The sequence below is a fragment of the Phyllobates terribilis genome, unplaced genomic scaffold, assembly GCF_046119375.1.
Source record: "Phyllobates terribilis strain yellow unplaced genomic scaffold, ASM4611937v1 Scaffold_1__5_contigs__length_1240528914, whole genome shotgun sequence".
NCBI lineage: Eukaryota > Metazoa > Chordata > Amphibia > Anura > Dendrobatidae > Phyllobates > Phyllobates terribilis.
In genome coordinates this window covers 268,895,051-268,907,498 of record NW_027362761.1, presented here as the reverse complement: position 1 = coordinate 268,907,498, position 12,448 = coordinate 268,895,051, and the positions used below count along the sequence as shown (strand labels likewise).

General features: G+C 45.2%; 1 protein-coding gene across 1 annotated transcript in view; it reads left to right on the top strand.

Moving 5' to 3' along the window:
- PLBD2 (phospholipase B domain containing 2) overlaps nucleotides 1–12,448 on the top strand; it is a 30,513-nt gene that overhangs the window by 12,447 nt on the left and 5,618 nt on the right. The window contains exons 5-6 of the mRNA XM_073672176.1: nucleotides 6,610–6,824; nucleotides 9,687–9,781. Coding sequence (XP_073528277.1) covers nucleotides 6,610–6,824; nucleotides 9,687–9,781 — 310 coding nt within the window. The remainder of the gene's footprint in view (nucleotides 1–6,609; nucleotides 6,825–9,686; nucleotides 9,782–12,448) is intronic.

Here is a 12,448-nt window from a genome sequence, read left to right as displayed (position 1 = left end):
GGGACAAAACAATACAGCATATACAGTTACACGAAATAAAAAGGGATTAACAGAAGAAACTTACTAGACTGATCGCAGAGACGATGTAGTTTAGGTGGAGGGAAGCGCTCCGATGAACCGTTATGGAATGGGACCCCTGCTTACACAAATATGTATCTCCCGGTATGAGTATAGATCCATATTCAGTTGAATATTTTATGCTGAAGGGGGGCACTTCCCACACACTACCCTGTGATGACCTTACGTGGGCTGGTTTCCGCCCTTTATGGTTTTATTGAATCTCTAATTTCTGCGATAATTTCTCGCTGGTTGATCGCAGAAGTTAGCAAGTGATGCTGTATTTTTTATTGCGATTTCACAGTTCTTTAGAGACCACACATGACATAACTGCTGTTGGTTATGTTTGCCCTCTTGCGTTACAGCTCACCGGCGGGGCGTACAGATACAGAAAAATATGCATACCGTTCCTTAGCTAGCCCCGCTGCTAAAAATGTGTCCCATTACAATTGGAATTAAAGAACTTCCGATATTGCGTATTTCATGTCGGTGCCTGATTATTGGTGTGCAAATGAGAATGACCCGGCTATTGTACGGAGTGTGATAGCTTCCCTTTGAAGTCTTGGCAAGATGTTTCCTGTTCCTTTCAATCTCTGGCCCATATGTTCAAAGGTGTCTGTTCATCACCCATGTCTCCATTTGGTATGGTAACTAGCCTGGATAATGGAGTTTGCCACTTCTTGTGTGTACTGCCATTTGCATAGACAGCTCCTTAGATTGCTAGCTGTTGTCCATTGCAAATGGTATAGGGGAGGGGGAAGAGTGAGAGGGATTTCAGTGGGAGAGAGAGATTTGTAATATTTTCCATGACATATCCACCTATTTGAGGTAGTATAGGGGCCGATTTACAGATTGCCCCTTAAGCCTACCTTGTGGGCCACTCTTCCTGGATTCCATAACGCCCTCTCTTTCAGGGGTTCGGAGATGGACTCCTCTGGGAGTCTACTCGGCGTCACCAGACAGGGTTTGTACTCCTGGCTAGAGGTAGCCAGAATCGATGCTAAGGCCCAAACATCACAGAAACTCTCCGGGCCCGGTCTTGGGCTAGTCACTGGCCCTGTTATCCTGCTGCATGATGAGGGTCCAGAAGGCAGGGCGCGACCTGCGTTCTCGGCTCCCGGGCCACAGGTGACAACGGCTAGATAGGCTGTCTTCCCGGGGGATAACCACCTTTTCCTAGTAGTCCGCCGAGCTGTGGACCCAACTCGCCCACGACCCTGACCGACTGGCGATCCAGCTTTCCGATCACCCTGAACGGTTCGGGGTACATTTCTCCCACTTCCCTGACTGGCTATGTGCACCTTCTTCCCATACTCCTGACAGACCGTGGGACACACATGTCCCATACCTTGCCCAGTTGTGGGATCTACCTTTCCTGCCCTCATTGTTACCGTGGGAGCCGTGCCCATTATGGGGCAGCTACTACCGGCCATGTCACCACCTGGCGTGACACTGGTCAGCCTCACGGGACGACGTTCCTTATTATCCCCGTGTTTCTCCCCATCCTTTCCTGTTACCTCTGGAGCCATGCTAGTCATGGGACCGCTACCAGCGACTATGTCACCGTCCATCATGACACTGGTCAGCTGCACGGGACGACCTGCTTCCTGGTCTCCGTGCCTGCTCCCATCATCTGTAGCACTTATACTGGCTCGTTTTTAGGGGATCTTCAGCAGCATTACCCTGCGGTGTGAGGTGGATGAGTTCCCCTTTACCACAACACACATTCTTATTATGCATCACATTGATGTTATTGGCAGTTGCATCATATGACATATCGGGCAACCAACCGTCCCAGATCAGTTCCCAATAGCACATTAGTGGGTAGATTTTCCAACACCCCCAAACCTGGTGATAGTCAGGGCCTTCCCAGGAGTGAGTTCTTCTGGTAACAGGAACTCGGGGTGGATGAGGGTCCGTTCTGCTACCCGACAGTAATGGTGTTGCCCACCTTAACCTGTTGTAAGTTCTCCCGGGCCCTGCCAACCGCCCCACCCACAAAAAAGAATGGCTGCAGTAGGCCCTGGGGCCTCAGAAGATGAACCCCCACACCTGCCTCTCCGGGCAGACAAGGCTGATGTGACCCGGTCACACCTACGGGAGTCTCATGCAGGCCGGCTGCTGGAAGATGGGGCAGGACCCTCTGAGGGTGGGCTGGCTGGAACACTGGGGGTGGTTGTCGGCTTATCCCCTTTCCATCTGGCAACGGCTGACTTCCGCCCCTCCGGTGTGTGGTTGGCCTCATAGGCATCTGCGAGCTGGGCTACTTTGGCGGCTTCCTTTTGGCTCCCGGTCCAGCACAAACTGTCGCACTTCCACAGGGCAATGATGAAGAAACTGGTCCTTCACCATCAGATCCTTCAGGTCCTCGAAGGTGGTGTCTGACAGTCTCTGGACCCACTGCTCAATGGTGGTCCTGAGGCCATCCACCACATCACTGTAGCTGTCATGTGATCCACGCTGGAGGGCTCTGAAATTTTTTCGGTAAATCTCTGGAGTCAGCTGGTACTTTTTTTTTAATCAGGGCCTGCTTGATGGCCTCGTAGTCTCCATCTTGGGCTCAAGGGAGAGAAGCGAACACCTCCTGAGCGGAAAGTGGTCAGGATGGGGTTTAAAGCTGTTGGCACTGTTGGACTCATGGGTCTGTGTGGGAGATGGCTCCTTCTGAATCCGGGCTAGCTCCAGCTGGTACAGACTCTTGGGGCCTGTTGCTCAGCAGCCTCTCAGAATTTCAGCTTCACTATCGTGCTCCAAGGCCATCTGCAGGAGGGGTTCCATACTACTTAGCTGCGGCTATGGTTGGCAATCACAGGTGGGACCTCTGCAGCATCGCCATCCGGGCCTTGGCTGGCTGCCCCATCATCAGGGCTCTGCTGTCGGACTGTTTCTGCAGCACCTTGCAACAGTTCAGCAATCATTTGGGGCCTGGTTTTGCCTGCGGCGTCAATCTGTCTCCGCTCACAGAGGGCAGTAAGAGCGTCCTTGGACTGCTGGCTATTTCGGGACTCTCCACGCGTAGCCATTATTGCCAAACAAAAGATAGGACGGAAAAACAGGAGAAGGGGGAGGGGATGCAACTGCTACACGCACAGTAATGTCCCAGATAAAAATATATATATATTAAAACACGGAGTGTGATTCCTTAAAACTTTGCACAAAATTCTCACAAGAACCGTGCAAGTTTTCAGTGACCGGAATGATTTCTCAATCCAGCCACTGATGGTCTGTAATATCCTACAGCTGCCACCAATTTGTTGGGGATTATGCACACGCATGATCCAGATTACTCACTACGTAGCTATCTGCAAACCACCAGTGAGCGTATTACGTACACACATCTGAATTCCAGTGCATGGAATATGTTTATATGCCCCCGTACGATCACTGGAAGCTTCACGATAACCCAGTTATGATTTGCTGCCACCACCAATCAGTTTTATTATTTTAAAAGATATAAAATCCACTACAGGCCTGATTGGACACCTGCTTTCTGGTATCGTATATGGCTTCGGGGGAGGAACGATTACAGAACAGAAGAAACAGGACTGTTAAATTTTGTATTTAATCCAAAGGGAGGCAGTGTTTATGAAAAATATGTAAAAGATTTTACAAAGGGGGGCCAAATAAAAAGGGATTAACAGAAGAAACTTACTAGACCGATCGCAGAGACTATTCAGTTTAGCTGGAGGGAAGCACTACGCTGAACCATTATGGAACGGGACCCCTGCTTACACAAATATGTATCTCCCGGCATGAGTATAGATCCGTATTCAGCTGGATCTTTTATGCCAAAGGGGGGCCTGCCTACACACTCCCCGGTGTTTGCCCTCTTGCGATACAGCTCACCGGCAGGGCGTACAGGTACGGAAAAATATTCATATTGTTCCTTAGCTAGCCCCGCCGCTAAAAATGTGTCCCATCACAATTGGAATTATAGAACTTCCGATATTGTGTATTTCATGTCTGTGCCTGCAAGTCTGCCTGATGTTTGGTGATTAAAGTAGTGTGCAAATGAGAATGACCCGGCTATTGTACGGAGTGTGATAGCTTCCTTTTGAAGTCTTGGCAAGATGTTTCCAGTCCCTTTCAATCTCTGGCCCATATGTTCAAAGGTGTCTATTCGTCACCCATGTCTCTTCATTTGGTATAGTAACTATGATGGACTTCTTCCCTCTGTCTTCATGGGGGCGGAGCATTGGTGTTACGTGCACCGATGGGCAATCAGAGAGGTCCAGTGCATATATAAGGTGTCACTCTTTTACTATAGCTACGCCTCCTGACAAAGCCATTTCCGGCGAAACGTGCGTCGGGGCTTTCCAGTTCATCCCCTGTACCTCGGTGTGTCCTCCTCAACTTCACCATGTCTCAAGGTAATGGACATTTATTAGTGATGTAAACCGTCATTCCTTTTTTTGATGTCCGTATGTGATCAGGTCTTATATTGAGTGACTGATTACCGGATATACTGCTACCAATGCTTGGTTCAACTATGCAAGTAAGATGCTTTTTGATGGAGCGTTCCTCACAATCACTCAATTTATACACTGAGTGATGGAAGTAGTTGGACCGAACCTTTGATACACTATGTAATAGGTCCTTTCTGATTAAGTATCCCTTATAGATGTGATAGAGGGTAAACCATCAGTACCTTATGTACATATTTGCACATTCTTCCCAGGAGTGTGGTATTTTGCTTGGGGCTATGATTAGTCTCTATGCATGATGTCCTGATAGGGATGGCCGTGGATAGACATCCTCTCTTGTCCATTACATGTTGCCATCTACGATATTTCTTGTGAAGTTGTGATTGCAATTACTTTGCCCTTTATTATTCTAATATGATTAATTATCTGTAGATCTATTTACTATTTAGTGAATCTATTGTGAATCTCACTGTGGGCCTGATATAGGGGATACCTCTTTACAGGTATTTAACCACTGTATCCTGTGCTGTTTTAGCTGTATTTCTACCTTCACTCATCAACCCATTATGATATTGCGCTTTGACTTTTGTTGTATATATTTTCTCAATAAAGTGTTACTATCCCTCTTTCTGGCATTTTGAAGTTAGTCTGTGATTATTATCTAATCCTATTTAGGATGCACAGGAAGCTTAGACAATTGCTAGTTTCATCATCTTTTTCTTTGGTGTATGGTATGGTAACTACCCTGGATAATTGAGTTTGCCACTTCTTGTGTGTACTGCCATTTGCATAGAGACAGCTTCTTAGATTGCTAGCTCTTGTCCATTGCAAATGGTATAAGGAAGGGGAAAGAGTGAGAGGGATTTCAGAGGGAGAGAGAGATTTATAATATTTTCCATGACAGCGACCATACTGAATTTCTAAATAATAATGATTTAAATCTGAAATTTACATTTTCCTCAGTCAAACAAGAAAATGTGATTTTTAGATATTCAATTGGAAGGCAATATCCTTTAGAATGCTGTTCACACAATAAGTTATCGGAAACCCATTAGTGGGAATACCACTTTATTATCCAACAGCTGTCTCCCGGAACATACAATTGGGCCACGTGCACACGTTGAGTATTTGAATTTTTTACCTCAGTTATTTGGTGAGCTTTCTTGCGTCGTGCATGTATAAATTTATTGTAAGGAATCGCTCTAAGGCCACGTTCACACGTTCAGTATTTGCTCAGTATTTGTAAGCAAAGACCACAAGTGGAACAATCAGAGGAAAAGTATAATAGAAACACGTCAGCACTTCTGCATTTTTCACCTATTCCTGGTTTTGGCTTATAAATACTGATGTAAAATACTGACCAAATACTGAACGTGTGAATATGGCCTAAGGGCGTTTGTTATGCCAGAAACGCGTCAGAGGTGCAATTTGGAACCATGCCTGAAACTTTTTAACGAATAAACAAATAAAGGAAACTGAATTTTTAATGTTCTTGGAAGTGCCAGCTTTTTTTTTTTTTTCTTTTTTTCCTTCATCCTTTCCTACAGTAGCATGATATATTGTATAATTTGAGCTCAAGTCATGAAATTATTGAATTCTCAGTTTAATTGTAATAAATTTACGTGGGAATTAAAGCAGGAATTCAGGCTTCTTACAGAATTTATCTAGCCATATTCGAAATGTTGAAAGCTTGAATTTCATGGCGCTAGGTCTTTTTTTTACAACCTATAACTAAGGGTTCTGACGTAATTATTGCAGTTGTATTGGAAATGACCTCTGTGTATGTGTGTGTGTGTGTGTGTTTGTGTGTGTGTGTGTATATATATATATATATATATGTATGTATGTATGTATGTATGTATGTATGTATGTGTGTGTGTGTGTGTGTGTGTGTGTGTGTGTGTGTGTGTGTATATATATAACTTAATTATTACACAGTTGTGCTCAAAAGTTTACGTACCCTGGCAAAATTTTGCCTTGTTTCAAAGAATATGAATGATATAAAAAAAAAAACAAACTTTTTCTCCACTCATGGTTATTGGTTGGGTGAAGCCATTTATCGTCAAACTACTGTCTTTTCTTTTTTTAAATCTTAATGACATCCAAATGACCCTGATCAATGTCACAGACTCTTTCAGCTCGGTGGTGACTTAGAAGATCTAGAAGCGGCGCTGAATAAGACCGATGCGTCCAAAGAGTTGGGCTCGGGGTCCTGCTCTGCTCTCATCAAGCTTCTTCCTGGCCATAAAGATCTCCTGGTGTCTCATGTAACCTGGAACACGTACCAATCCATGTTACGCATCACCAAGAAGTACACCCTTCCCTTTCGCGCTAACCCCAATGGTGAGCAACATCCATTCTCTAATGACCATGAAGAAATCTGATTTTATGTAAAATAAAGAGGTTCCAAGGGAAACTTATTGTATGAGGAATAGATTTTAGTTTGCCGGTAAGTGGGTTGAACTGTAATTTTGTTTTTAAAAGGGTTTTCCAGGAATGATTTTTTTTACTTCATAGGCTCCCACTATATGAATATAACAAACAGCACTTTACTTGCGCACCCCTGCCCCAGCTCTCCACCGCTACCCTTAGTCCTTAGTTGACCAGCTGCAGTGGTGACCTTACATCAACAGCCCTACGGTCAAGCTACCTGTAAATAACACAAAATTCCTGGAAAACCTCTTAAGTCCATTAACAGTTTTATGTAAGAAAAAATTTATAACTGTAGAATTTAAGCAGCTTTTTAATATCCTTATTATACTTAATTTTTCTTTTGAACTATTTTCAATATTTCTGTTTGATTGTTTTGTAAAGCCATGGATTTGACAGCAGTTGATCAGTTTCCATTTCTTTGTCAGCAACAGATCTTAAAGGGAATCTGTCACCAGGTTTTTGCTATGTAATCTGAAAGCAGCATAATGTAGGGGCAGAGACCCCCATTCCAGCGATGTGTCACTGAGCTGCTTGGTGCAGTTTTGATAAAATCACTGTTTTATCTACAGCAGATCTACAACTTTTTACTGCTGAGCTCTGTATAACCCCATTCCCACCACTGATTGACTGTGTTTTTGTGTGCACTGTGCATAGGCGGAAAGCTTCCGTGGTGGGGGTGGGATTGGACAACCTGGCAGCATGTTTAATAGTCTTCGGGAAGTCAGACGGCCATATAAATCGGATTGCAATGCATATACTTAAACCCGAGCATGCAAGCTTCATAGAAATTTATACGGTCTTAACAGTGATTTTATTAAAACTACACCAAGAAAACCAGTAAGACACATGGCTAGAATCAGGGTCTCTGCTCCTACATCATGCTGTTTTCTGATTTAGTGTAGGGGTGCAAAGCAATTTTTGGGTAGAATTGTCATACTTCACCAAACCCAAGGGCCACAAACCTTTTTAAAGGAGTAGCTGCAATTGAATAGATCACCAAAACCAATAGAAGTACATTAATACATTGCATGAAACAAATGTTCAGTATTTGAGAAGGATTTAGAAAGTTTCTGCTCCAAGAAAAAATCTGTGTGAACAGACGCTAACTTTAAACTAAGTTTTTGGAGCTGAAACTCCCCAAATCCTCCTCCTAGTCTCAAATCTTTAAAGGGGTTTTCCCACAAACAAAAGTTAATTTTAACAAGTGTCTGTGTCTGACCGTGTACGGAGCATACCACATCTCCTGGGCAGGGGGGAAGCAAAAGAGTATACAGACAGGACAGTAGGGGATCACAGGATTCATTTCGTGAGGTAAAATATTGTTTAAAAACAGGCAGTGAAATGTTTTACCTCAGAAAATGAATACTCCGCAATGCTCTGCTGTAATGTCTGTATTGTCTTTTGCTTCCTCCCCTGCCCAGGAGATGTGGTATGTTCCGTACACGGTCAGACACAGACAATTTATAAAATGAACTTTTATTCGTGGGAAAACACCTTTTAAGTTGTGAGGATTTGTAAGTTTTAACATAGCTATTAGGCTACAGTGGTGGCCAAAAGTATTGGCACCCCTGCAATTCTGTCAGATAATACTCAGTTTCTTCCTGAAAATGATAATCCGCAGCGGAAATTTCTGCAGCATGTACACGGCACATGCGGATTATCATTGGGAAACATGGCAGACAACTTAACATGCGTTTTCGTGGCGGAAATGGCGCCACGGAAACGCATTAAATTCGCATCGTGGGCACACAGCCTCGAGCACGTTATAGATTGCTACATGTGTACAAGATCGGAACCACTGTCGGCACATGAGTGCGGCACCAGAATCACCATCAGTACACAAATGCAGCGCTAGAACCAGCATCAGTACATGAATGTAGCACCAGAACCACAATCAGTATATGTATACAACACCAAGCTTAGTACAGCGATCAATTGTAATGTCAGGTCAGCCGCATGTGTAATTGTATTGCTTGAACCTACAATTCGCAGTATATCCATCACAATAGTAAGAAGATACTGGAAATTGTTGTTAGCAGCCATCATCAGACTGTGGACCTCACAGGAACCACTGTACCTATGAGACAGTCAGTATCCCAACGTCAGAGTGTCAGCCTCCAGTAGGCGTATACGCCCGAAAATTATGCATGGCAGAGCGCACGTTTGTTCTGTCAGCACCATTATAGTCTATAGCCCAGTTGGCGCATGTTTCCGGATCCTGCTTTGCAGGGGGAACGGGGGGGGGTTCAGACACAAGCCCGAGGGGTGAAGATAACAGAAATGTGAAAACTCCCTTAATGAATCCACCCTAACTAGCATTGAATCACGCAAGGATGTCCCTTGCTGTCAATTAATTGTCACTTTGAAAACCAGCATCCAATTAATGTCAAATAGGTAGTGTTTTTTTTTTATCTTCTAAGGGAAAAAATGGGGGACATTGACAATCCCATTAAAGATGTAATAGAGGATTATAAAAACATTTTCTTCCATAACAAACGCCTCCTCTGATTACAGGCTGTGTGTGGTACTGCAACTCGGCTACATTGAATTGAATGAGGCTACACTGAAGCCATGCACAACCTTTAGACATATGTGGGTTTGGGGTGATTGCAAAAAATGGTGGCAAACTGGAAGTGGCCAGAATTATAGATTGCAAATGCGATCTTCCTATTATATGGTACTGTACCTTTTATATTTACCTCTGACATAAGAAGTTGCCTGGAGGTCTATATTGTACTTGAGGAACTATTTACCTGATTTCTGTCTCTGCAGGACGATCTGTAGTACCAGGCTCCGTGCAGACCTTTTCTTCTTATCCGGGAGCAATCTTCTCTGGTGATGACTTCTATATTCTGAGCAGTGGGCTAGTGAGTACCCATTCCTTATTTGCATTATTTAAATGTATGTAAGGTGTCCTATACTCTTCTGAACTTTGCTGGAAGCTTCACCTCTGCTCTCCACCATAACCCTCCTGGAACTCATTGATGTTATTTTTAGATTGTAATACTGGAGGGCAAATATATTATATGATGGGTGGAGGGGTGTGGGCAGGTGGCAGATCTACGCTCTTGAACAACATGAAAGTAATGGTCTCACAATTACCATATGACTTTCTATAAGTCAATGTCCAACCATAAATGCCAAGCCAGGACCTCCTCAACAGACAGCCTGTTTCGGGGTGTTTGCTCTTCATCAGTGTAGTGCAAAGTCCAGCTGGCTGAGTTCAACACCCTTGAGGAAATGTTGTGGAAGTATTGATTCTCCTTTGAAAAGACTAGCTGAGTGTTGAGGCTTACAGGAAATACTTTATATTGTGCAAATTACCGTATTTTTCGGACTAGAAGACGCACTTTTTTCCTCAAATTATGGAGGAAAGTGGGGGGCGTGTCTTATAGTCTGAATACATATATACTGTGGCTGTGGGGGGAGCGGCGGAGGAGCGGGGCACAGGTGGCAGTAGCCGGCTGCTGCATCCTACACTGTGCCCGCTGCTAAAGAAAATGAATATTCGCTGCCCATGGGCGCAGGGAGCAGTGAATATTCATTTCCTTAATAGCGCGCACATTGTGCCAGCAGCGCGGCTCCTGCAGCGGCTCGGCGGTCTGTGTGCCCGCTATTAAAGAGCATGAATATTCACTGCTCCCCACACCCATGGGAGTGGGGAGTAGTGAATATTCATGCTCTTTAATAGCGGGCACACAGACCGCTGAGCTGCTGCAGAAGCCGCGCTGCGGGTACAGTGTGCGCGCTATTAATGTGAGTGAATGGTCACTGCTACCCACATCCATAGTCCTGGCGTGGGGAGCAGTGATTATTCCTAAATAGCATCTCAGTGTGAGGGCGCATGACAGTGACGCCATGTGCTGCTCACACAGTGAGATCAGTGTCGGCAGCAGAGCAGGATGCAGCGCTGGTGCAGAGAGGAGGTGAGTATAATTGTTTTATTTTTTTTGTGTGCAGCGTGATGGGGATCAGGGGGTGCCATGCATACCAGGATGAGGGGGGTGGGGGGCATGCATACCAAGAAGAGGGATGAGGGGGGGGGTTGCCATACATGCCAGGAAGAGGGATGAGGGGTGCCATGCATACCAGGTAGAGGGGGGCATTCATACCAGGAAGAGGAATGAGGGGTGCCATGCATACCAGGAAGAGGGATGAAGGGTGCTGTGAGGACCAACTACTTTTCCAGCACTGAGCACTCATTTTTGCCGATCTTAGGCTGCGTTCACACATTGCGTATTTCCCTGCGTTTTTTTACGCTGCGTATCTTCCTGCTTTTTTTTACCTGCGTTTTTTTAAGCAGGTAAAAAAAGCACCTCCATTCACACACTGCGTAAAAAAGCGCAGCAAAAAACGCAGTGTGAAAATGAAGGGTGACATGTGTAATGTCACACTTCATTTCAGTGTGACATGTGTACTGTCTGTGTGTCGTGTGTCGTGTGTGTGTGTGTGTCCCTAGCAGTGTATGTACAGACTATGGATACTCACCTACCCGATGGATGAGAGACGCGTCTGCTCCGTCCCGCGCTTGCAGCATCTGCCGTGAAGCGATCAGCAGACTGTCAGCTGACCGGCTTGTAATCAGCTGACCGGAAGCCGGTAACATCTGATCGGCTCACCGGCAGATGCTGGAAGCGCGGGATTGGAGCGGACCGGACCGGACGCCTCTCCCCTGACATCGGGTAGATGAGGATCCATCCTGCGCCTCCGTAAAAAAGCGATGGAATTACGCAGTGTGTGAACACCGCTGCGTAATTCCATTGCTTATAATGGTCAGAGAGAAAGCGTAGGACGCAGCTGCGTAAAGAATTGACATGCCAATTCTTTACGCAGCTGCGCTTTCCCGCTGCGTAAAATTACACAGTGTCTGAACGGCAAAGTGAATTTCCCATTCACTTTGCTGGCAGACACAAAGCACATTGCGTATTTTCGCGCGCGCTTTTTGAAAATACGCAATGTGTGAACTCAGCCTTATTTTTGTGTTTTGTTAGTGATTTGTTTGCTCGTCAGCTCAACCTCAGGTATCCATTCCATTCAGTGACCTTATCTCAGGGGCCTTGAGCCATTGTTCTCTCATCCAATGGATCCCTTATGTAGATGGGAAGCGTGGATGCAGAGGAGCCGTCACCACAGGGAGTCTCGCATGCAAACCCAGGTGATGGTTTCAACCTGAGAAAATATTTCCACTAAGGCACAATTAGCTGTGGGAGGGAGGGGTGAACTCTTCTGCCCATTCAGGGGGCTGATCCCAGTGAAGGAGAAGAGACATGATTTTAGTCAGAGTTGTGTGGAAGGACATTAAAGGAATAGGAGGGAGACTGTGGCTCTGGACCATGAATAGATCGATGGGATATGGAGATCAGTTATCTGGGCTGGATAAGCGTGATACAGTGTTTGTCAACTGGATTTGATGAACTTTAAGGACTGTTGCTACTTGATACCTGTACTTTCATCGTTTTATCTGTTGTCTGGAGGATTGTGGACTGTGGCTACAGACTGTACTGGCTAGAGATACGAAATCTGGGGGCCAACCA